The sequence below is a fragment of the Rhincodon typus genome, chromosome 11 (genome assembly GCF_021869965.1).
Source record: "Rhincodon typus isolate 14 chromosome 11, sRhiTyp1.1, whole genome shotgun sequence".
Taxonomy (NCBI): domain Eukaryota; kingdom Metazoa; phylum Chordata; class Chondrichthyes; order Orectolobiformes; family Rhincodontidae; genus Rhincodon; species Rhincodon typus.
The window spans coordinates 34,469,680-34,496,699 of NC_063342.1; the positions used below are offsets into that span (position 1 = coordinate 34,469,680).

The following is a 27,020-nucleotide window of genomic DNA, read 5'->3' on the forward strand; positions in this document are numbered from 1 at the left end:
ATGAAGGGTCTAGGCCCGAAACGTCAGCCTTTCTGCTCTTATGATGCTGCTTGGTCTGCTGTGTTCATCCAGCTCTGCACCTTGTTGTCTCGGATTCTCCAGCATCTGCAGTTCCTACTATCTCTATATTTATAGTTGTTCCTTTTATTATTGTCGCACGATGATGCGATAGCGTTTAAGTAAACATGTCTCACAATGAAGGTGATCCCTTTATCTATATTGTAGCATATTAGAATCTGTCAGTACCTGTTTCTCATCTTCGGACATTGAAAGGCCAAGCACGGTGGATATCATGTAATCTATCAGGCTCTGGTCCAGTCCATCTTGCCGTGGTATTGGAATACGTTCACTTGGAGGAATTAGACTTTCTTCTGTTGCAATTACCTGTGCATAACAAGAGATCAGTGATGATCTGAAGTGTTTGAAAGTCATGCCTTTCTACAGTCTTCTATATTAGTTGAAACAAACTATCACAGAAACAAATCTAGTTGTTATTCTAATAATAATGATGATGTGTCTTACACTATCAAATGGAACAACAGCACAGAGACAATCTACTGTATTTCAAGGCAACAATATTTGACGTCTTGGTATCCTGATGCTCACAATTCAAAACCTGATTGAGCAATGATTGTGAAGCCTCTGGACCTGTGAATGGGGATATGACAGTGGTTCAAATGAGCTGCAGAAATTAATCCTAAATATTATGGCATTTCATAGACTTATGCATCACTCAGTATCAGTTCCTTGGATTTGCAAATGTGACACAGCAGATTTCCCCTTTTTTATTGTAGGAGGTATGCAATTTTATGATTTCAATGAAATGTTCCTTCTCACTGCTAAAAGTAGGTATGGGTCTGCAGATTTTTAAATAACGCCATCAATGGGATGTGAACATCGCTGGCACGATCAGCATTTATTCTCCATTCCAAACTGTCCTTGAGAAGGAGATAATGAGCTACCATCTTGAATTACTTCAGTATCTGTATCTTTATCTCAATCTGTATATTTAGCCATAATGCTTCTGTTGGGATGAATCTTGATTAACTGGGCCAGTTGACTAAGGCATGACAAATGGCATTTAATTCAGATAAATGTGAGATGTTGCATTTTGATAAGACAAACCAGGGCAGGACTTGCCTAGTTAATGGTACGGGCCTGCTGTGTGCTGTTGAACATAGAGACCTAGAGGTGCAGGTACATAGTTCCCTAAAAAGTAGCATCATAGATAGTCAGGTTGGTGTACAAGATGTTTGGTATGCTTACCTTCGTAGATCAGAGCACTGAGTACAGTAGTTGGGACATCATGTTATGGCTGTACAAGACATTGGTAAGGCCACATTTGGAATACTGTGTACAATTCTGGTTGCCCTATTATAGGAAGCATGTTATTAAACTGGAAAGGGTGCAAAAAAATATTTACAAGGATATTACCAAGACTGAAAAGTTTGAGTTATAACGAGAGGCTGGAGAGGCTGAGTATTGGAGGCTGAAGCATGACCATGTAGAAGTTAATAAAATCATGAGGGGCATAGATAAGGTGAATAGCCAAGGTCTTTTTCCCAGGGCAGGGGCAGTCCAAAACTATAAGGCGTAGGTTTGATGTGAGAGAGAAAAGATTTAAAGGGAACTGAGAAGCAACTTTTTCACGCAGAGAGTGGTGCATATATATAATGAGCTGCCAGAGTAAGTGGTAGGGGCGAGTACAATTACAACATTTAAAAGACATTTGGACAGGTACATGAATAGAAATGGATATGGGTAAGGTGCAGGCAAATGGGACTAGTCCAATTGAGGAAACCTGGTCAGCATGGATGAGTTGGGCCAAAGGGCCTGTTTCCATGCTGTATGACTATGACTTTAAAGGAAACTACTTCCTTCTAGACTGTTGCTAAAATCCTGTCAGCACTGCTCTGCAAATTACAGTAAAAAACAGAATTGCAAATTTTGTTCTGCTTCTAAAAGAAAAAGAGGCATATTGGCAATCTTGACTCTTTAATTGCCGAAGGAATTTAAATAGGGAAAGACAGCAGAAAGCTGCGTATGAGAGGACTTGGGGATACTTGTGCACAAAACACAGAAAGCTAGCACATGGGCACGGTAGATAATCAGGAAGGCAAATGGACTGTTGGCCTTTATTTCAAGGGGATTCGGATATAACTCTAAAAAAGCCTTACTACAGCTGTACTAGTTGCCGGTGAGACAATATCTGAAATACAGTGAGCAGTTTTTGTCCCCTTATTTAGGGAAAGATAAAATCTCATTGGAGGCAGTTCAAAGAATGTAGGATGATCCCCAGTATGGAGGGACTGTTTTATGAGCTTAGATTAAAAAGATTGGGACTCTACTCATTGGAGTTAAGAAGAATGAGTGGTGAACTCATTAAAACCTATAGAATTCTTAAGGGGCTTGACAGAATATATGCTGAGAGGATGTTTCTTCCCATGGGAGAGTCTAGGACCAGAGGCCATAGTCTTGGAATTAACCGCCCAATTTAAGACTGAAATGAGGAGGAAGTTCTCCTCTGAGGCTAGAGTGTGTTTAGAACTCTTTGCCACAGAGAGCTGTGGGAATAGTGTTCTTGTGTGTATTTAAGGCTGAATAGATAAATTCTTGATCAGAAGGGGAAGCAAGGGTTATGGGGAAAGGGCAGGGAAGTGGACGTAATGAGTGCTGGATCAGCCATAATTGTACTGATTCACAGAGGAGCGGGAAGAAGGGTCCCGACCCGAAACGTCAACTTTCCCGCTCCTATGATGCTGCCTGGCCTGGTGTGTTCCTCCAGCTCCACATTTAGTTATTCCTTTCTGTAGTCTGTTCCTTTACAATCAAGTGTAAATGAAATTGTGAATTACTATTGTATTTAGTTACTGCAATTATGTTTTCGCGAATAAACAAATTTTACTTCATGATAAAGCTTCCAAAGCCCAGGTACTAAATGAAGACATTGATGAAACAAACTAAACGAAGAATTATATCGTGTAAAATGAGAAATGATAAGCTATCTATACATGATAGACGAACACTTACAAACCTGCTCCAGTATACAGTATAATATTAAAGGCACAGATAGGCATTCCAGTGGCAAGAGACTCATCAGATCATTATAATATCGCATATCTGTCAGTGCAGTAGAAGTACCTATTTAAAAAAAAACAGTTTGACCTTTTCTTATCGGCATGTAACACAGTGGGCATATTGGTCAATAGAAAATAATTATTTAAAAAACAATCACAACCAATAGTCAGTTCATTCTACAGAAGCAAAGTATCACTGAGAAAAGAGATGTTGTTGAAGCTATTCATTTGGAACTCATCTGAGCAGACAGAAGAATGCCACGTCTCAAAGGGACTCACAATTTATGCTACATGAAAAGAGACTGCTGACGGGTTAGCAAGTCAACTCTAATTGGACACGACATTTGCCATGGAGAATATGCCAAGGTTCTACTGCTCTCCTGTTATGTTTGCTTAATTCAACATAGTTGCAATATCTGAGCAAAAATCACTTTGCCTACAAAGGACAGATGTGTATATGTATCCTCCAGCAAGCATTGCGGGCCCAACTGATAATCTTAAATTGGTGTGCTGTAGGACCAAAATAGCTAGTTCCCATATAGAATATAAAAAAGAACAGAATACATGGAAAACAATCTTTTAGCAAAATACCTGAAGCCCAAGCAAGGAGATCATGTTGTGTTGGTTAAAAATAAACATCCACAAATCAGAGTCAGTTTTTTAAAAACTTATGTGCATGCATCAGAGTTCAAAGTCACTAGCTTGAGAAAACATCAGTTAGTGGCCATTCTGCATAAGCATGCTAAAAAACTATAACTTGCATCTGAACGTAAAAACTAGGAGCAGGAGTAGGAAGTTCAGCCCCTTGAGCCTGCTCCTCCATTGGATACGAACATGGCTGATATTATCTCAGCCTCAACTCCACGTTCCTGCCCCAATTACCCTTCAACCACTACTATTTGCAAATATGTATATCTCCTCCTTAAATTTGCTTATGTCCGAACATTCACCACAGTCTGGGGTAGTGAGTTCCACAGATTCACAAGTCTTTAAGAGAGGTAATTTCTCCTCCTATCTGTTTGAAATGATACCTCTTATTCTAAAATTATGACTTCTTGTTCTAGATTGCTCCAAAGAAGAAACATCTTTAGCATCTTATATATCTTAACTAGATTGCCTCTCAAACTCCAGAGAGAATAGGCCTAACCTGCTCAATCTCTCTTCACAGACAAACTCCTCACTTCTGGAATCAATCTGGTGAATCTCCTCTGAACTGCCTCCAATGCAACTTCATCCCTCAAATAAAAGGACCAAACTATACTCAATACTCCAGGGTAGTCTCAATAATGTCTTGCACAGTTGCAACTACACTTCCTCACTTTTATACTCTGTTCCATTCAATAAATGCTAAAATTCCATTTGCTTTCCTGTATACTAGTTTTCCGTGATTCATGCATGTAGACACCCAGATCACTCTGCCGTGAGCCACTCTGAAATTTTAATCCATTTAGATAATAAGTTGCCTTTCTATTCTTCCGAACGAAATGGATAACTTCAGGCCTATCTACATGAAACTCCATCTGCCAAATTTTGGCTCATTCACCTAACCTATCCATATTCACTTGTAAATTTCTTATTTCTTTACTGCAACTTATTTTCCCACCTATTTTAGTGTCAACTACAAACTTGGCTAGAATACCTTCCATCCGTGCATCTAAGTCATTAATATAGATTGCAAATAGTTGAGGCCCAAGGACCAATCCCAGTGGCACCCCCCATTTAGGTTCAATTGCCAACTAGAAAAAGAGCCATTTATCCCAACTCTCTACATTCTACTGGTTAGCAAATTTTGTATCCAAGCTAATAAACTGTCCTCAATCTCATGTGATCAAATTTGCATTGCCATTTTGGTATTTGGACTCGCAAAAACAAAAATTCATCAATAACCTCAATAATCATCACTGCTCCATTAAACTTAAGGCCACAATGCACAAAAAAACTATTTTCTTAAACACCACATATTTGAGACGGCATAAGACAAATGGCATAAGTTAGCAATAAAGTAATTTTTAAAAGAACTGACACACATTAATACACAAAAATCTATCAACCTAAACAGGATTTCTGTGTACTGATGAGGTTAGACCTAAATGGTTGCATGTTTGCCTGTAACACATTCACTGCATTTCAAGTAATTCACAGTATGTGAGATGTCTTAAATGTAAAACACAAATGCATGCCATAATGTAAAACACTGTTCAGCATTAAATTATTGACACAATGCTCATGACATTAGCATCCACCAAATTTTCCTCCATATAGTAGATCCTGAATTTCTGTAGCCTTAAGCTAGACACCCCACATTCACTTGCAAGGCATTCATTACCTTAGTAACTTCGTGTTTTCTTGGTCAGTTGCAAAGCTGAAATGTGCTCTCTCCCCTTTGCCACCCTCTTTCGAAGCTCCTCACTCCTGACTGCCAGCCTAATTTTCACCCCCTCTCTCTCCAGGCCAATTGACCACACCAGCCTCACTCCCCACCCACTTCCTGCCATCTTCCCGTAACAGTACTATGATTATCTGATTATATAAAACTGCAAATTCAAATACTGTTTAAACATATAAACGTTTTGGAAAACTCAAATCTATACATATGAAGAAACTTGAAGGTAGCCCATTATCATATCTCTTGTAATATCACATCTTTTTATTGGTCACTGGCTCTACCATATGTAAGTTACCACTACTCTCGTGTGGTTCACTCAAATTAATTTTCCACCCAACTACTGCATCAATCCACAACTGGAGGATTTGGATGCAAAATAGATTAACTTGGGGAGTTCACTTCCAGAATTGCCAATGCAGTCAATTCTGGGTTGATAATGATAGTTTACAAAACCTGAAGTACTAGTCAAATGAGAGATAGTAGGAACTGCAGATGCTGGAAAATCTGAGATAGCGAGGTGTAGAGCTGGATGAACACAGCAGGCCAAGCAGCACCATAGGAGCAGGAAGGCTGACGTTTCGGGCCTAGACCCTGATGAAGGGTCTAGGCCTGAAACATCAGCCTTCCTGCTCCTATGATGCTGCTTGGCTTGCTGTGTTCAACCACCCTATTAGTCAAATGAGTCCAGTTATAGAGTTTAATGAATGAGGTACCTTTTTCTGAAGAAAATGTTAATTCTGCCGTGGCAGACTTCTTCCTGTCAAATGAGGATGAAACGGCATGTGTCTGTAGGAAAAGCAGACAAAAGTAATTTAAACCCAGTATTAATTAAATCTCAATTTCACATACTTTGCAGAATCATAGAATCATATAGTACAAAAGAGGCCCACAGCCTATCAAGTCTGCACCAACAAATAGTACTTTAAATCTACATAACTTCCAAATTCCAGCACTTGGCCCAAAGCTTTGAATGTTATGATGTTACAAGTGCTCCTCCAAGTAAATTTTAAAGGTTACCCACCTCAACTACCCTCCCAGGCAGTACATTCCAGATTCTCACTACCCTCTGGGTGAAAAGATTTTCCCCAAATCCGCTCTAAACCTCCTATATTTCACCTTAAAATTATGCCCCTTGTTACTGACCCTGCAACTAAGGGAAAGAGCTGCTTTCTATTCACCCTGTTCTTGCTCCTCATAATTTTATACACTTTAATCAGAATCCCCCCTCAGCATTCTCCTATCTAAAGAAAACAACCAGAGCTTATCCAGCCTCTCTTCTTGGCTGAAATGCTCTTTTCAATCAACATCCTGGTGAATCTATTCTGCACTGTCTCAGCGTAAACACATCCTTCCTATGGTGCAGTGACCAGAACTGCATACCATACTCCAACTGTGGCCTAACCAAAGGCCTGCACAGCTCAAACATAACCTCCCTGCTTTGTAATCTACGCTACAACTGATAAAAGCAAGTGTTCCATATGCCTTCTTAACTACGCCATCAACCTGTCCAGCCACCTTCAAGAATTTGTTGACGAGCACCTGAAGATCCCTCTGTTCCTCTGATCTTTATAGTGCCCTGCCTTGTAATACTCCCTTGTCTTGTTTCTTTTTCCAAGTGCATCATCTCACAGTTAACAGTGTTAAATTCCATCTGCCATTGATCTCCCCATGTGACCAACCCTCCTGTAACCTAAGACCTTCCTTCTCACTATTAGCCACCAGGCCAATTTTTGTCATCTGCAAATTTACTTATCATTCAAACTGCTCCTCACCCCCACCATTTTCTTCTATATCATTTGCACACAGAACCATGAACAATAAGGGACCCAGCACAGATCCCAGTAGTATACCACAGGACAGCAGCTTCCAGCGACACAAACAGCCTTCTATCCCTCTGTTAGTCAATTTTGGATCCAACTTGCCAAGTTACCCTGGATCCCATGTGCTTTTACATTCTTTGTGAGTCTCCAATGTGGGACCTTGGCAAAGGCTATGCTGAAATCCGTATAAATTACATCAACTGTACTACCATCATCTACACACCTGGTTACCTTTTCAAAAATTCAATCAAATTTGTCAGGCATGACTTCCCTCTGACAAAGCCATGCTGGCTATCCCTGATCAAACTTTGCCTGTCCAAGTGGAGATTAATTTTCTCCTTCAGAATTTTGTCCAATTGTTTTCCTACCACAGATGTGAGAATCACTGGTCTGTAATTCCCTGGTTTATCACTACCACCTGAAATAACTTCACAGCACCTGGTATCTCATCACCATGTCACCTGTTATTTACACATGATAAGTCCTTGATATTGATCCAGCTTCCTCAAAGCCAGCTCTCAGAATGAACAGAACTTCTGACACTCCTGTCATCTGTCAGCAAGGCTTCCCTGGTTGGACCAGGCTAACAGCCCCAATCAGGGAACTCATTTCTATGAGGTCCATCTGGCTGACCTCGTTACAATCACTACATGCCACCCCCTCTGATTCTGAGGATAGGCCGGTTCTTTTGTTTTTGCAGCTCCATCTGGGCGTTTTAGCACTGGATCAGCTTCCTCAAACTCTGACTGTGACATGGGTGGTGTGTAACACACAGAAGCTCAACTCTTGTGCCTACAGCATTTTGTAAGGAATTCATTCTCTTCCCCAAGTGGCAAAGGTGTCGAGCTGGCAACATCTGCCATGTCCATCTCAGCTAACAAAAGTAATTCACACCATACTTTGTCATTAACAAAAATAACTTTTTTTTATAAAACACCTAAATTTAGCAAGAGCAATGAAAAGTTAGGATTTCTAATATACTACTTTGCAACTTAAACTATAACACTTTAAAACCTCCAAATACACAAATAATCACAATTAAGACAGACAAAAGATAAAGAGTTTAACACATATGCTATGAATGGGAAAAAAATAATATATACAACGTAACAACATTCAGAACATATAAAGTCCAAACCACAAGATGGAAAGTTATTTTCTCTTAGTCCTTTTGAATTTTGCAATGATGATACACTCAAAGTCTGTAGGCTGGCAGCCATTCTTTAATTTAATGATTGATCAGGTGAATCTTGGTTTTCCTTGTTTTATAATTCTTAAATTTTCTTGGCTTTTCTGTCTTTTTCCCGATGTGGGGATAGGGGGGAAGTGAGAAGGAGAAATGGACACTTTCTATGTATAGGCTCTGGATGTTTCTCTGCTGCCCTCACACTTTCGGATTTTGAACACGTTGTTTCTCAATCAATCAGTGAGCTCTTGCCAGGCAGAATGTCCTTAGAAGGAACTCGGCACCGCGCAGTCTCGGATTTTCCCTAATACTGCTTCAAAATGCAACGTTGTGTCCCGCAGCTCAACAATATGCAGCTCTTGAGTTTTGGGTTGTAAAGCTTTCCTTAGTTTTCCAGATATGGCAGTCCAACTTCCATTTCCGTTCATAAGTGCAAAAGTGAAAAACGTGTGGTCCCTTACACTCTCAGTATGAATATCCTCGGGGTTACCACTGTCCAGAATATGAACTGTGCCAGCTTTATAAATACTGAGGCTGCAACAGCCAGTTGAGAGACTGGGAATTCTAAAGTGACTAAGTCATCTCCTGACAATTAGGCAAGTGATATAATACACTATGCTTGCCTGAATGAGCGTGACTGCAACAAAACTCAAGAAGCTTGATACAATCCAGTACAAAGCAGTCCACTCAATCAGAACAACATCCAGTAACTTGAACATTCACTCCTCCAGAGCAATGCAATGGGTAACAGTGTGCACCATACATGAAATGTACAGCAGCAACTCAACAATGCACCTTAAAGAGCAGCTTCCAAAGCCACAATCTCCATCGTCTGAAAGGACAACAGCAGCATATACATGGAAACACCATCTACAAGTTCTCTAACAGGCCAGATACCTATTAAATCTTGGAACCGTATAGTTGTTCTTTCACACTTGCTGGATCAAAATACTGGAACTACCTTCTTAGCAGCATTGTAGGTGTCTTTATCCAGACAGATTGCAGAGGTTCAAGAAGGTGACACAACACAACTAGCAGTTCCAGTGAGACCCACATCCCATGTAAAAATTTTCAAAAATTGATAATTCAGTTCCAATTGCATAAACTCTGTTCAGGCACAGCAACTGTGATGTGCAAACTCCATGCTGAGACAGGCAGAATGCAAAGTTTGTGCTCTCTCCTTCTCTAAGTGATTTCAAGATGTACCCAAACACAAAATACCACCCTGACTACATGCATGTTCAACAGATGACCCAGCAATGTGCAGCACACAACCAGCCTAGACTTCTTAAAAGCAGTCAGTTTCTTTTAAACAGGAGATGCACTCAATAAATATTAGTGAGGTCTGGCTTTGGGTGCCCTGTCTTTCACACTTATAGGGATGTATCTACTCCATCCCTGATATTTTCAGACTGGAGGCCTCTATTACCTACAGCAATATTTTAATGGCTTGTTTATCTGGTTCAGAGATATCAAGGTCCAGAAGAAAAACTCAATGCATTGTTGGAACAAAGTAAACTCAAATAGGAACAGGAGGAGACCATTCAACACAGTGAGCTATTTAATTCAATTGTGGCTGATCGAACACTTCAATACACTTTACCCATACTGTATCCATAATCTTTTATTCCACTGATAATCAGAAACCTATCAACCTCTACTTTAAATAAACTTAAAGATTGAGCTTCCACTGCCCTCTGGGGTACAGAATTCCAAAAGTTCACAGCCCTTGGAGGAAAAAAAATTCTTCTCATCTCTCTCCTAAATGGAATCCCTCATAATTTTAAATCGTGCCCCAACCAGAGAAACATCTTACCTGTACCTACCATATCTATCCCTTTAAATACTCTGTAAATTTCAAAGGATCACCTCTCAATCTTTGAAATTTTACAGAATACAGGCCTAGTGTACCCTCCCGTCTTCATTGGGCAGTCTCACATCCCAAGAACAACTATGATGAACCTTTATTGCACTCCCTCTATGACAATAATATCCTTCCAAATGTAAGAAGACAAAAATTGCACACTATTCCTGGTGTCTAACCAAGATATATAATTGAAGAAAGACTTCACTACTTCTGTACTCAAATCCTATCACAATAAAGGCTAACATCCATTAACCTTCCTAATAGCTTGTTGCACTGACAGAGATTTATTGACAAAGACACCTTTTTCCAACCTTCTCCAATAAGAAATACTCCATCGTAGAATCCATACTGTGTGGGAGCAGGCCATTTGGCCCATTGAGTCCATACTGACTCTCCGAAGACCATCCCACCTAGACAGTTGTCCGAGGCAGGAACTAAACCCAGATCCTGTGGGGCAGCAATGCTAACCACTGAGACAACGTGCCACCTCTACACATCTGTTTCTCCTAGAATCTCACACTATAATCCAACTGCCATGTCCTTGTTCACCCACGAAGCCTGTCCAAATCCTTCTGAAGCTGCTTTACATCTTCCTCACAATACATTCCTGCTTAGTTTTGTACAATCTGCAAATATGGAAATATTACATTTGATCCCCATGTCTAAATTATTGATATGCGTTATGACCTGCTGGGGTCTCCTTGCCTAAGGAAGGATATATTTGTGGTGAAGCAAGTACAGCAGAAGTTCACCAGTCTGATTTCTGGGATGGTGGTACTGTCCTATGAGATGATTTTGAGAAAGCAGAGTCTGTATTCTCTGGAGTTTAGAAAAATGAGAGGCAATCTCATAGGCAGAAGTGAGGCAGTTGGTGAAAAATTGCAAAAATGGAAAAATGAGATTATTAACATTGAGAGATAAAAGTGATAGGTGGCAACGTGACGGAGATCAAACCAATGGGGTTGACAGTGAGGGCAATGTCGGAGGAATACGAAGATTAAGGGGCTGAGCTTGCCACTCACTCTGTGAAATGCTGCCTGTTTTCCCAGCGTCACCAACAAATCTTCCTGCTGCGGCTATGTCAGCTTGCACATTTTGACAAAGTTATTAATAGCCAATACCATGTGGTCCTCTCCTGTCTGGAGTTAAGCAAATGCCTAGACTTTGACCATTCTCTGAGTACCAGTGATCTAAGGCATTTCTTCCTCAACCAGCTGCACAGACATGCCAGTGATGTACTCACCAGAATGTGCTCCCAACTCTAATCTAGCTAACATAGTTACCAAGATGTCAATATTTGAGCTGGAAGTGAGTACAGGAGACAGCCATCATGGCGCTTTGCCTGAGGAAACTGTGACTTCTTCCTCAGTGGTGATAAAGGAGATGTTGGCTGGAGAGGCTGTGCTTTTGAGGGCAGAGATTGTGCGGATATCACTGGTCCCTCCAGAAGACGAGTGAGGGAATGAATAGCAAAATAGGTGCACCTTTGTTGTCTGGACATGGAGGCAAGTACGTCCCAACTTCAGCACTTCAGCTGCTGGTGAGCACAAATGCAACACCATAGAGGTGTTATACATACATGATGAAGGGAACAGCAGAGAATTACATGAGATATCCTGTTAAAGCTCATGGAGAGAAACAATCCACAAAACTCCACAAAACTGACACTTAATCGATTTTCAGTAAAATTCAACTTACAAAATTCTTGAAGGTATAGATGAAGTAGATAGGGAAAGGATGGGACAAGGATGTTTCAGCTGGGGTTTAGAACCAGGGCGTACAGTCTCAGGATAAAAAGCAAATCATTTAGTGCTAGGAAAATAAGGGACTTCTTCATTCAGATTGTTGTGAATGTTTGGAATTCTCTACCCCAGAGAGCTGTGGAAGCCCAGTTATTTAGTAAGTTCAAGAGAGAAATTGAAATAATGACTTAAAAGGATATTGGGATAGTGCAGAATTATGGCATTGAAGTAGATGACAGCTCTGACATAGAATTGCGGAGCAGGCATGAAAGGCCGAATAGCCTACTCCTGCTCCTATACTCTAAAAGGCCTTATATTTTATTTTATTATAACATATAATTAAAATATATCTTCTGTACACAATGCTTGACTAAATTATAAATTGTTTATGAACATAATAGCAATTTTCAGACAGTGCACACATAAAATGTTCCCCTGTAACAATTTATTATGTGAAAATTAGACTATATTCTAAACTTACTTCATGTAATCGAGACAGTTACTGCTAATCTAGGAACATCATGGTAGTAGATTCTATTATTGATATGCTACATTACCTCGTCACCCTTTGAAGCTTCTGGCACTGTAATCAGCTTAGTATTTTGCAGATAATTCTGATGCTGTCGTTTCCAGTCTTCACAATCGTAAATTATGGAGGCAATATCTTCAAATATCAATGCACCAAACTCCAGCTGACAACAAAAAAATGTCCCAAAACATATCCAGAAAATGCAGTAATGCATGAATATGAAATATCACTTCACAACTTTAATAGTTTAGAAAATGAAATTCACACTATAACAGGTAATATTTTGCAAGGTTAATCTGAAGCTTTCTTGACCAGTCCTCTATCCTCCACCCTTATAACCTCCAAAATATCTAAAATGCCCTCAAATTGTGAAAATTCACCAAAGTACTTAACAGACCAGAAAATGAAATGTACACTGAACAGGTTGTGGATGAGATTGTAGACTTGCTCGCCGAGCTGGTGTGTTTGATTACAGAGAAATGAACAAGTTGGTTGGTTGGATGGAGTTAGGTGATAGGCTGCAAAAACAGTCAAATAGATGCTGATGTATTTTTTAAAGTAGAGAGACAAGTCAAGACAGAAGATGCTGGAATTTTACAGCAGGACGAGCAGCATCTGCAAAGAGAGAACAAGCCCTTGAAGAGAAAGTAATTTCTGTGCTACAGAGAAGGGACAAGGGGTTTAGGAAATTTTACCAACCCTTTCATAAGGTTCCAGAAGGCTGGAAAATGGTATATAAATTGGAAAATGGAAGTTGGTCACGCATGCTCTATGTCTTCCCACAGCCACAGCATTTTGTAATCAGTGGGATCTTGGTAAGTTGGCTACCCACCAGGACTCCAAATCACCCACTTATGGGCCAATTAAAAGCAATTCTCTGGCTTTGCAGGCATTTTGATGCAGTGAGGGAAGGGGTCCAATGTCATGTTGGATGACTACCCATCAGGCAGCATCCCAACAGGTTCCAGGAAGAGGTGACCCTCCATTTTGGACAGCTTATGGTACATCTATGCCCTACAGGCACTTAATTGTATCAGGTGTTCCCTTCAAGAGTGATGTGTGGTTCATGCTGGGACTCAAGTATTTGGAACAAAATGCAACCTTCTTTTTCTTTCTCCACAGATGCTGCCAGAATTGCTAGGTTTTTGCAACATATTTGGTTTTTATTTCAGATTTTTCAGCAAAGATTGTTTTGCTCTTAAGGAGGGAATTTATGACACAACCATTGATCTTTTACAGACAATTTTAGATAGAATCATAGAATGATGACATCACAGAAGGTAGCTATTCAGCCGAAATGTTCATGCTGGCTCAAGAGCAACTTTCCCAATCCTAACCCCCTTGTCCTTTCTCTGTAACAGAGTAATTACTTTCTCTTCTAGGGCTTATCCAATTCCTTTCAAAGCCATAATTGGAAATGGACTCAACTATCCCCACAAGCAATGCACTCCAGACCCAACCACTTGCTCAAGTGACTGTTTATTTTGACTTGGATTATTGCATTTCCTTCCAAACTTATTCCCATGGTGATCCATTTCAACGGCCCTCAATGAGCAGTAGAGGGAGGAGGAGAAGAGCAATGCGAGCAGAGAAAGGAAGGTTGGCCATTGATGCCTTGGAGCTCAGATCCCCAAAATATCAACTTATGAATCCACTTTGGGAGGCCTTATCGTATCTAAAAGCTTTACCACCATCAAGTTTACACTAATTGGTTTCTGACTGCTTGGTTTATCCTCCTATACTCCTTCGAATAAGGGTGTAATATTTGCTCCAGTTCTTTGTTACAACTCTATCTAAGGAGAACAGGGTTAATGGTGCCTCTGTAATTTCCAGTTTACTTTCCTTTGTATCCTTGGATGCATCCAATATTATCCTGGTAACCTATTACCGTTAAGTACATTTTGCTAAGGCTGCACAGCATATTTTTCTTGAAACTGGACATGGTTACTGAAGACAGGTAGAAGATGTCAAGATATTCCCTCATTATCAGTGGTATCAGCAATAGCATAGGTGCAAGGCATACCTATACTCATGTTAAACGTATTATTCCAGTAGTTGACCTACTTCAAAAATTGCTGACATTGAGAGCTACAAAACAATGAAGGGGTCATATCTACTCTCTAGATAATGGCCACTCATATATAATATTTTTATTGTGAGAAACCAGAAATGATCCTGGAAATTCCCTGAAAAGTTGGGCAAATCTGGTTTTTGAGAGATTAAGTATGGCACAGGGGCTAAAAGCAGGAGATAATTCATAAGGTTTCCTTGTACAATTACGCTTACATGCACAAGCAGAACACCAAATCCTATAGGTAGGAAGTCCTACAGCTCATCAAGACCCCTGAGCTCCCTTTTACAACTCCCATTGTTAAAAAGGCACCCAGATAGCAATTCAGTTTTTGCAAGGCAGAAGTATCATTCAATTTGTTTTGGTCGCCCACACCCATCCCTGAGGTGCAAGAGAACAGACAGAATATGGCTCTATGCTTCAGCAACACCTCCCTACAGGTTCTCCTGCAGGTCATCTGGGAGACAAGTGAAGCACTACTTCCATGGGATGGCATCAGGAAGCCTTGATTATTTAAGGTATTGTCCTGAAGAATGAACCAGAAAATGGCTGTCACCTATTTTGTTGAATACAGACAGATGCAGAACATGTACATGCTCTTTTTTCTCTGCAAGAGCAGGACCTTGTGCATTAATACGTACAGTTTCATGTGGGAGCAGGTGCGCCATACTGCAAAGCCAAATGACAATATTGCGGTTGGTTGCATCTTAATTCTTAGCACACATAAGAATATTTAGTAAATGTTATCCAAGCTATTAACTAGCGGGATGGCTTTGATCCACTCTATTTGAGCAGAAAGTTTGCACAGTAAGCAAATGACTTGGGTCCCATTTACGAAATTGCCAATAAAATCATTCTTATTCCACGTAGAACTGTAGGAATCCCAATGCGTACACTGACTCGTAGAAGTAGACTTGCAGTAGACAGTAGTAGAGAATCTCCTAGCATATTTCTCAACTAACACTTAAGGCTAGGGAACTCATTTTACTGCTTCATTTTAAAGGTGAATGTGAGTGCAAGATTATGGCTCCCTTGATTAGATCGTTTCTCAGTGTATGTCGAACAAACTCAGTAATAGCCCAAGGTCGCCACTTCCAGTCTTGAAAAGTGCCCACTCTACCACAGATTACCCTGAAATGGTAACATCCTACTTGAAGCTAGCTTTTTCACACTGTTACTATGCTTTAGTAATTTGGGCAGTGTTCACCTCTATAGGTCTGCTGCTATCAAGCCAGAAGGATGTTCTGCCAATTACACAAATGAGTAAAGTGATTTATGAATTTCTATACCTACGTGATACCAGACAAATAGACAGTATGTCGCAAAGACCGGTGGATCATATCAAGTAGCACATCATCTTGACTGTTCGCAGTGGAAAAGCTACTCACTGCACCTAACCTGTCCATACTTGCAAAACCTAAAACACAGTATCCAGTATTAGATGTGTACATCATTTGTTAAATAATCCATGGTGTGCTAAGAATTATGTGGATAATTAAGTTAAGATCATCAGTTGGGCACATTGTTGTGTGGCACATTTGCACATTCTGTAAGCTACGTCTATTAATTCCCTCTCTTAATGGCATTGTGGGTCTACATACAGCGCATGGACAGCAGTGGTTCAGAAGGCAGTTTACCCCCATCATCTCAAGGGGTAAATGCTGGCCAACCAGCCATTTTCATGTCCCACGAGTAAAAAAACTCTCTCTTCGCTCTTCCTCCCCTCATTCTCTTTCCTCCCCTCATGAAACCCTGTTTCAATATCGTGCTTCTTCTCTGCACATGTGCAGTGAAGTCTTTGTGTATGAAATAGTTGAAATTATACGTGATGACGCAGCAGGTCTAGAACTGAGTGCATGTGCAGTTGTTCACCGTTCCAGGTATCAGCAGACACGGACTTTAAGATTTAATACAGAGAACTGTGGGGTAACATATTTTGGCAGAAGGGTTAGGGAACAGCTATATGGACTTAATGGCACAATTCTAAAGTGCGTACAGGAGCACAGGCATCTTGAGCTGCATGTATATCAATCTTTGAAGGTGGTAAGACATACTGAAATTGTAGTCGGCAAATCATACAAGATCTTGAGCTTCACAGTCATAGAGTCATAGAGATGTACAGCATGGAAACAGACGCTTCGGTCCAACTGATCCATGCCAACCAGATATCCTAAATAAATCTAGTCCCATTTGCCAACATTTGGCCCATATCTCTCTAAACCCTTCTTATTCATATACCCATCCAGATGCCTTTTAAATGTTGTAATCGTACCAGCCTCCACCACATCCTCTGGCAGCTCCTTCCATACATGCACCGCACTCTGTGTGAAAAAGTTGCCCCTTAGGTCCCTTTTAAATCTTTCCCCTCTCACCTTAAACCTATGCCCTCTATTTTTGGACACCCCCATCCTGGAGAAAAGACCTTGTATATTTACCCTATACATGCCCCTCATGTTTTTATAAACCTCTATAAGGTCACCCCTCAGCCTCCGATGCTCCAGGGAAAACAGCCCCAGCCTATTCAACCTCTCCCTATAGCTCAAACCCTCCAACCTTGGCAACATCCTTGTGAATCTTTTCTGAACCCTTTCAAGTTTCACAACGAGAAAGGAATTCAATGTAAAAACAGGAATGTTAAGCTGAACTTTTAAAAAACTTTGATTCGGCCCTTAGCAGAACATTGCTTTGAGTTCTGATCATCTCACTTTAGGAAAGACGCAAAGGTCCTTGACAGGGTGCCAAATAGTTTTACAAGAATGGTAGCAGAGATGGGATTTTATTAGTCACAAGGTTACATTGGAAAGGGTTGGATTGTTCTGTTTAAAGTAAAGGACATTGAGCAGAGACGTAGAGGATTATGACAAGCTTAGATAACAATTAATGAACAGAAATTTAACACTTTGGTCAAGAAATGCAGGGGGACTGTGAGGAAGAATCATTCGATGTAGCAAGTCTTAGAACATATTGCCCATAAGGATGGTAGAAGCAGAAACATTCAATTATTCCAAAAGGAAATTAGATGAGCACTTGAAGGAAATAAATTTGCAGGGCTATGTGAATTGTGCAGGGTAATAGGATTGACCAAATTTTTCCATGGGGAGCCAGCATGACCTTGATAGGCCAAATGTCCCCCTTCTGTGGTGTAAATTACTCTATAACAGTCTGATTCTGATAAATGTAAGCCTAACATTTTGGGATGGCACTGACCTTCATGTCATAATTGTCCCAATCTTGTGGTAATATGGCTTCTTTCACTGTATACTGGAGTCTGGCTATATCAAACAGTTTGGATCCAGGTTTTCCACTATTCAGAACAGGCTCAAGGTACTTCCAAAAATTCTCCAGGCCCTTGTCAGTTTCCTCCTTTTGTTGATTATCGTCTTCAACAGCTGTAGCTAGCAACAAATTGAAAGCTATTTGGAGGTGTCCTTTAACACAATATTTTTTCACTGGTATAGCTGACTTCCCAATCTATCATTTCCATGTTGTTTACAAAGAAGTAAATCAAAGTTGAATATAAACAGAACAAGCTTTTATAAACTCATGGATTATGGACTGTAGAGAGAAAACTTCAGAATCCAGAAGTCCATATTCAATAGTATTTTTAAATCAGAGGTATATGCTGCTCTTTTTTGAGTGCCTTTTATGGTAAAGAGATAGTTGACTAGTTCAGTGAGAGAAGTAGAGAAATTGGTGAATCTTAGGGAGAAAATCTAAAACTTTACAAACACTAAAATATAATGCATGCTAAACCAGCCTGGATACGATACAAAGTTTGCACACCTGATCAAATGGTTAACCATCAACAGATAAAATTGAAAAACTAGTGACCTGAAGTCAGGTCATATTAGTGGCAATGGGTGTCAGATCCTGTAAGTTCAGTTCAGGTGGGGTGAATGTCATTTCTGGAGACTGGAAGAGAGTGGTTACATGTATTAGGGAAAGAGTTGGTGTGGCTGGGGTAAACTGGTGAGTCAAAGTTGAGTTTAATGGTTGTCCAGGATTTACAGCAAGTTTCTGATCCTCTAATATTCCCTGGGTAACTACTAAACTAAATGGAGTCAGAACCCAAAGGTCTGACTTTAAAGGACCTTTTCAGAGTTCAGGTGCAGGGGCATTACCTATTGCAAGTTTAAGTTTCCCTGCCAATTCCCATGGAGTCAGATGCATCAAGGATTCTGCATAGTCCTGACATGCTGCTCCTTCGACCATCTGACCATTGAAATATCTGCAACATGAAAATCTCAAAACACTATCTTATATTTCTTTTCCTGCTTAATTCCATGAGGACTGAACAATAATAGCTTATTATCAATCCTATGAGTAACTGTTCTTAATAATCAGACTGGTGTCAACTACAACCCCACTTATGCAGGAGTAGTTAACTGACCTTCAGGTGTCTCAGAAGGCTCCTTTTCAGATTCAGTAACATCCTGTTTCAGGAAACTTTCGTTCTTTTCGTAACTGATCATTATTACAGCAGAGATATCAATTCTTAGTTTTCCCAACATGAGTAGAAACTGAAGGTTTTGGAAACCTTGGATTATGATGTAGTGTTGAGGACCATCGTCAGGTTCATCGTCTGTGATTAAATAAAAAGGTTAATGACACAACAGGTCCAATTTTAATATATTTAAAACCCACTCACAGACACAGAGGATTAAAGTAGGGTCTAGTACCTCTTACTCTCTTAAGTTCTATAGTTTTCTGTATTTTATGTAGCATTTCTCAGCCTAGGTTGTAAACTTATGATCACCCTCAAAGCTGGTTTATGATCAGGCAACAAAAGATGTACACTCAACTGGTGTACAGTGGACATATTCTGACTGATTTTATGGAATGCACAGGATCTTTCTCATGCTACACATACTGTCCAAGAAATACCTGTGTTCCATGGCCAGGCTTTGCACTTATCTAATCGGCAAAGCTGCAGAGTTGGGGCAGAATTTTCCATTATTTGATGTGATGTGGGTAATGGTGAGAAATTTGGGAAAAATGTAAAAATTCAGAATCTAGACATTGAAAAGAAGTGGATGTAAGACCATTTGGTAACAACGCAGGAGCAGGATGGGTGGTAAGGTGTCCCCAGCGAGTGAGTCAGAAGGACAGAAAGTGTTAGCAGTTTGGGAGAATTTGGTGGGTAAGAGAAGTTGAGTTGGGCATGTTGCCTGCCATAGTGAGAGTTGTAGTCCATGAGCCTCATGCAGAGGCAGTATTAGACTGAGTGGCCGCTCTTTGAATATGAGAAAGCAGAGATAAGATGGTGGCGCTTTGCTTTACAGAGTACAGGCAATCACTGACTCGCTTCCTGACTACTGTGTGTTCCTTTTGAGCAAGGATACAGTACTGAGCCAGGCCAGTGTCTGAGTGGGCCTGGGGACATGGCCTCTTTTGGCAGTCTGCAGAAAATAGTATTGGCCACCTCTGCATAATCCCATTCTCCAAGTCCCTGTTTGCAAACAGGAAGTGAACTTTGCTTTTTAAGCCAGGTCCTCAGTCAATGGTGAAGCACCACTCTGTGAGGGGCACTTTCTGGCATTCAGCACGTGAAGTTGTGTACAGCTAGGATTTAAATATAGTGCTGGGTGTGTGAACATCAAAAGGTCCTGACTGTAGCAATCATTTTTGCCTCTCTGGTCATATGATTCCATGAAAAGGACGCCAAAAAGCATGGTTGCATATTTAATGAGGTGAAGTGGAAGGTTGCATGAGCAAAGTCTCTGCAAGCCAATGTTCCCAATAAGCTGCATGGTCATGCACGCTGACTGGTTTGCCGAAACCATTCTAAACAGTGACTTCCAGTTTTGGAGACCTCAGGAGTCCATGCAGATGTAAAAAATATTGGAGGGAATGAAGCTGCAAGCTATCGCAGATCAGGTGCCTTGAATCTCATGCGACAAAACACTTCAACTGAAATGGGAAAATTCACACCTCATGTTCTGGTCTTTTAAATGTATGTTGGATTTCTAAAATTACTTGGATTGAAGACCAGAGTAGGCCAAAGTCCCAGAAAGCAAATATATGCAAGGCAATCCATCTCATCTCTATGTCAATAAAAGACTGTGATGATTCCATATTTAAACCAAGCTCCACACACCCCCAGAAATGTAAAGGGTGGGGATCAATGTTTCCTCTAAGCTGCATGGCCAGAAAGCCACTGAGAAGATCCACACATATGCTGACTGGCAGCCGATGAAAATCTTCCACCTCTGGAAGCTGCTGCCTTAAGAGTCCGTACAGCAGTAAAAACAATTATAGGGAACATTGGTGGAGAGACATGTTAAGTGATGTCTAGGACTGAGACTTTATCTGTGTAGCTGGACAATTGGGCATTTTCTAGAGGCAAACTTCAGGAAAACTGACCCCTTTCAGATTTTTAGAAGTCTAGTTCCTGAAATGCCACAAAAGTTGAAGAATTTCCCTCTCAAGAGAGACTCTCCAGTGGAATGAAGAGAAAGTGCTGAAATGTGAAAGTCTTTATCCTTTCAATAAGACTGAAACTGAAGCTGCATTAATGCAGCACTCAGGTGACTCCCATGGCTCTACTGTATAAAAGAACAGTGGACTCCTTTTATGTGTCTTGGCCAATACTTCTCCCTCCAACAATACCAACACACCTATTAATCTATCATTTATGGATTGCTGTTTCTGGGAGCTTGATTTGCACAAATTGTTGCTGCATTACTTACCTACATTTCAACAGCAACTGCACTTAAAAAATACTTAATTGTTTTGTCCTAAGGTTGTGACAGGAGCTAAATAAATGAAGGTTTTTCATTTATTTTTGTACACCTGCTGTAAGGAGGTCTATTTGGCAGTTTGTTAATTTTGTAATCAAAGCAAATTACACAAATGCTGTAACAAATCAACAATGATATCCACTTCAAATGATATTGACTTACCCTGAACCTCATTAACAGGCTACAGGGATTACATGCAACAAATGTAAGGTAGCTCATTTTAGCAGGAGAAATAAGGAGTATAAATATTGCTTCAAAGGCATGTAATTAAATGGCATACAGAAACAAAAGGCATCTTAAAATATTGGAACACAATTTATGAAAAATGTCAACACAAGCTAGAAGGCCATTTGGAGTACAAAATGTACTCCAAAGGAAAGCAGGATGATGACTATATGATGTTGACTAGCCCACACTTGGAGCACTGTGAACATGACTCATAAAAGGATACTGAAGCAATAGAGAAAGGTCAGTTAAGATTTAAAAGGATGTTGCTAGAATTAAGAGGATGCAAGTATTACTAAAATTTGGAAAATGCTAAGAGAAATATTATCAAAGGACTATAAAATTTGAAGAGGATTTATTAGGCTGCATGTGGAGAAAATATTCAGACTTGTTAATTGAGTTCAGAACAAGGGGACACACACACATACACACATAAGATAACCAACAGATCAAATTAAAACAATTAGAATGAATTTCTTCACAGAGAGTAGTGAGAATGTAGAACTTGCTATTATATGGAAGGGTGGAACCAGATAGCATTATTGCATTTAAAAGGAAGCTTAATGCAAGCAAGAAGAAAGATGGAAATAGAAAATGGTGGGAGAGGTAATTAGGAAAAAGTACAAACACCAACATTGACCATTGGACTGAAAAGCCTCGGTAATTCCATTGTCAAATACCACATCATTTTACACTCTAAGAATATTCTTGATCTGAAACTTTAAACTGACAGCTTTATTATTGAAGTAATTATGCCCATGATCTAAGATATCAACTGTAAATTACTTTTATATAAGTCGGTCTATGTTCCCTTACCTGGCAAGCTATTTACAAGAAAAGTCAAATAATAAGTGCTTTTCCACTACGTTCCAAACAATTATATTTTTATATACCTATAAATAGAAACATTTTTGGTGCTCTGAAGTATGTTCATATCTTCCTCCATCACACAGTACTACAAATTAAAAAGTGATGAGTTAAGTAGATATCCCACGCTCAGACCCAAACCCTAACTCTATCGTTCAAAGCAACACAAGGATCAAGGGAGAGTAAAGACAAAAACAGAAACCCATGCTCTGAACCTGAAAAATATTGTACTTGTACTTCATAAATAATTTTACTTCCTGTCTATGTAGAGATACGACTCTCCAGTATGCAGAAAGTTATGAATCAAGACTTACTTATGCATCTGTCTATAACTTCCACTTCACCTCGCTTTAACAGCTTGGTATTCCTTCTGCTAACTGGTGGTTCTGGAGATTTTCTTTCTGCTTTGCCTTTTCCTTTGCCTGGTGGTTTTTTGTCTGCTTTTTTCTTGTTGGCACTTGCTGCTATTACTTCCTCGTCCACTGAGGCCTGTGGCAAGTGATGCAATAAATGAAGAGTTAAAATATTCAACTCTAATATTCTAGGCAGCACCTTATTATGAAGGCCTGAGATGTCCCTGGTTTACATGATATTTCTGTTAGAATGATTATTTTTGAATTGATAAAAACAGGCTACAAACTTACAAGATAATTTTACATAAATTTAGGAAGACTGTGGTGTATTAAACCCTCACTCAATCTCAGTCTTGCAAGCACCAGAAATTGGCACCATTGAATCCATGTTAAGGATGGATATTCATGTGGTGAACCACCAGATTGTAGGTCAGAGGAACAGAATTCCATAGCAGTCAGTTCATCAGTAGGTAAGATCAATACTAACTCAGAAAAAGAAGATCCAGATGCCAACTGAGTACCCAGAAGACTTATGAGCATACACTAGGAACTGCTAGATGCACTGGGAAGGCAATCAAGTGAAATGCACAAGGGGCAGTAGTTTTACTGGACTGATCCATGGGGAGTGGCCAGTCAGAAAGTCTTGGTTAATATGTAATTTGTGCATTGTCCACATGTTGCAAAGTTTTGATCAACAGGATTCTTCTCAATTCTTAAACAAATAATTTTAATTTGATCCCTTATCACAATTTCCCAACTAGAATAAATTGTCTTACCCCATTTTCCATTAAAACCTTTAATAATTTTTTAAAATCTATTAAATCCCCGCGATCTATTGGATTTTAAGACAGAAAAAGAAACACGCTACTTAACCTACTTTGGTATCATTTCCTTTTTTTTGAAGGTCTTTCTGTTTGATGCACAGGATCTGGAACTTCACAATTTCACAGAGCAGTAGCAATGAAAGCTCCTCCCCTTTAGCAAGCGTTTCCCACGCTACTTCTGTGACCTAGAATAGCCAAAAACACAGAGCTGGAACTCCAATGCGCAAAATTTATAAGTTACAACTGGTGTAGCTCATTTACAGTTTAGAAATATGACTGATATTCAGAAGAAAGCTGTGCAGAGGTGCTATGCAGTGAAGTAATTTTTCGAGGGTGCAGACATCACATTGCATTGTCAAGTTGAAGTATTGATGTTACTCATGTTGACTCACTAAATGCTGGAGATTTGGATTACCTCAAGTTCATGGAGGATGAAAAATGGGATACTGGCTGGAAGTATGTTGGAATAGTCATAGCTAAAAGTAACAATTGCATGGGTGAAAGTTTCAGTAGCATATTTTAATTAAGTAAAATATTGCCCAAAGAAGGTGATATTGGGACAGGTAAGCAAAAGTTTGGAAAGAGAGGTAGGTATTAAGTAGGGATTTAGAGGAAAAATATATGGAGAGGCAAAGATATTTACATATTACGTAGAACTTACAACTATGAAACAGACCATTTGGTCAAAGTGATCTATAAGCATATCCTCATATGCCTCACTTCTTCTCTTCACTTGCTTATCTATCTTCTCCTTAAATGCATCTATGTCATTCACTTCAACAACATCCTTCATTATTATAACATTGAAGGGACTGTCATTGTTTAGGGCCTTACAGACATACAAGGAACAAGAGCAGGCCACTTGGCCCTACGGGCCTACTCAGCCATTCAATAAAGTCATGGCTGATTTGATTTTAATGTTAACTCTACATTCTTGCATACCCGAATAATCTTTCATCCTTTTTGTATTCAATAATCTATCTTCCTCTGCCCAAAATATTGAAAGATTCTGAATCCACTGCGTTTTGAGGAAGGGAGCTCCAAAGACTCTTAAACCTCAGAGATGAAATGTTTCTTCATCTCTATCTTAAATGGTTGTCTCTTAGTTTTAAATAATGAACCCTGGTTCTAGATTCTTCCACAAGAAGAAACATCCTTTCCACATCCACCCAGTCAATTCCTCTCAACATCTTGCATGTTTCAGTTAAGTCATGCCTAAATCTTCTAAACTGCAGAGGGTACAGGCCTAGTCTGTCTCGCCTCTCCTCACAAGGAAGTTCACTTCTATCTTTGTCATCGGCAAATTTAGCTACAATACCTACGCTCCCTTTATCCAAATCATTTATATAAATTATAATGAGTTGAGGTTCAGCACTGACCCATGTAGCACACTACTCAGGACATCCTGCAGGCTGAAAAAAATCTAGTTATCCTACTCTCTACTTCCTGTTAGCTAAACAATCTTCCATGTAAGCCAACAGCACGAGCTTCTATCTTCCACAACAACCTTTGATACAGTGCCTTATCAAAAGCCTTCTGGAAATCAAAGTTCAATACATCCACTGGCTTCCCTCTGTCCACAGCACAAGTTAATTTTTCAAAGAACTCCAATAAATTAATTAAACATAATTTCTCTTTGACAAAACTCCTGCCAAATTGCCTTCAACATATCCAAGTGCTTTATTATAATATCTTTAACAACAGCTTCAAACATTTTTCCTAAGACAGGTGTTAAGATAACTGGCGTGTAGTTTCTTGCTTTCTGCCTTCCTCCCTTTTTGAATAAAGGAGTTACATTAGAATCATAGAATCCCCAGAGTGTGGAAAGAGGCCATTCAGCCCATTGAATCTGCACTGACCGTCCGAAGAACATCCCATCCAGACCCAACTTCCCCAACCTATCACTAAAACTCTGCATGTTACCATGGCTAATCCACCTGGCCTGCACATACCTTGATACTACAGACAATTTAGCATGGCCAATCCACCTAACCTGCACAACTTTGGACTGTGGGAGGAAACTGGAGCACCCAGATGGAACCCACATAGACAAAGGGAGAATGTGCAAACTCCACAAAGACAGTGACCCGAATCAAATCTAGGTCCCTGGCCCTGTGAGGCAGCTGTGCTAGCCACTGAACCACTATGCTTTCCAATTAGCTACTTTCCAAACTAAAGGAATCTTCCATGATTCTAATGAATTTTAGATATTAAAGCCAACACATCAATTGTCTCACTAGCTAATTCTTTTAAAACTATAGGAAGACATCCATCAGGACCTGGGAATTTGTCAACTTTCAGCTCTAACAATTTACTCAGTACTACTTCCCTAGTAATTGTAATTTTCTTGAGTCCTCTCTCCAATTCAATTCTTGACTTACAGCTATTTCCAGAATGGTACTTGTATCCAATCTAATGAAGACTGATAGAAAATATCTGTTCAATCTGCCTGTCATCTCTATATGCTTAATTACTAATTCCCCAGTCTCTTTTTTTACAGGACACCACTTACTTTGTTAACTGTTTTCTTTTTTAAATATCGGAAGAAACTTTTCCTATTTTTTATTATGTTTTAGATTAAGTTTCTCTCACACACTCCTTTTTCCCTACTTATTAATTTTTTGTAATTCTTTGCCATTTTTAATATTCTGTCCAATCTTCTGACCTGCCTGCTCGCTTTGCCCAATTACATGTCTTGGCTTTGATACTATTTTTGACCTGTTTTTAATTAACCGTGTATGGAGGGTCCACGCTTTAGAATTTTTCTTACTCATAGTCATACAGCACAGAAAAGGTGCTTCAGCCCATCAGGTCCATGCCAACCTATCCACACTAGTCCCATTTTCCTTTAAGTGGCCCTTAGCTTTGAATGTTGCAATATTTCAAGTGCTCATCCATGTATTTTTTAAAGTTTGTGAGGTTATCCTCTAAGGCAGTACATTTCAGAATCCCACCAGTCTCTGTGAAAATATTTTTTCCTCAAATCCACTCTAAACCTCCTGCCTTTCACCTTAAAATTATATCCAATGTTATTGACCTTTCGTCTAAGGGAACAGCTGCTTCTGAGCCACCTTATCCATGCCCCTCATAATCTTATTCATCTCAATCAGGTCCCCCCTGCTCTAAAGAAAACAATTTGAGCCTATCCAGCTTCTCTTCATAGCTGAAATGTTCCACCCAAGGCAACACCCTGGTGAATTTCTGCTGCACCCTCTCCCCAACAAACACATCCTTCCTATAGTGTGATGACCAGAACTGCAAAATATGCTCCAGCCGTGACCTAACCAAAGTTTTGTACAGCTCCAACAGAGCCACCCTGCTCTCTAATCTCTG

At 39.8% G+C, this 27,020-nt stretch overlaps 1 protein-coding gene across 1 annotated transcript in view; it reads right to left on the reverse strand.

Annotated features, from left to right (window-relative positions):
- Nucleotides 1–27,020, reverse strand: part of spag17 (sperm associated antigen 17) — a 216,366-nt gene that overhangs the window by 174,577 nt on the left and 14,769 nt on the right. Inside the window, 8 exon segments of the mRNA XM_048603090.1 lie at nucleotides 247–384; nucleotides 3,035–3,141; nucleotides 6,177–6,249; nucleotides 12,636–12,770; nucleotides 17,886–18,073; nucleotides 19,069–19,260; nucleotides 22,825–22,999; nucleotides 23,741–23,872. Of these exon segments, the coding sequence (XP_048459047.1) occupies nucleotides 247–384; nucleotides 3,035–3,141; nucleotides 6,177–6,249; nucleotides 12,636–12,770; nucleotides 17,886–18,073; nucleotides 19,069–19,260; nucleotides 22,825–22,999; nucleotides 23,741–23,872 (1,140 nt within the window).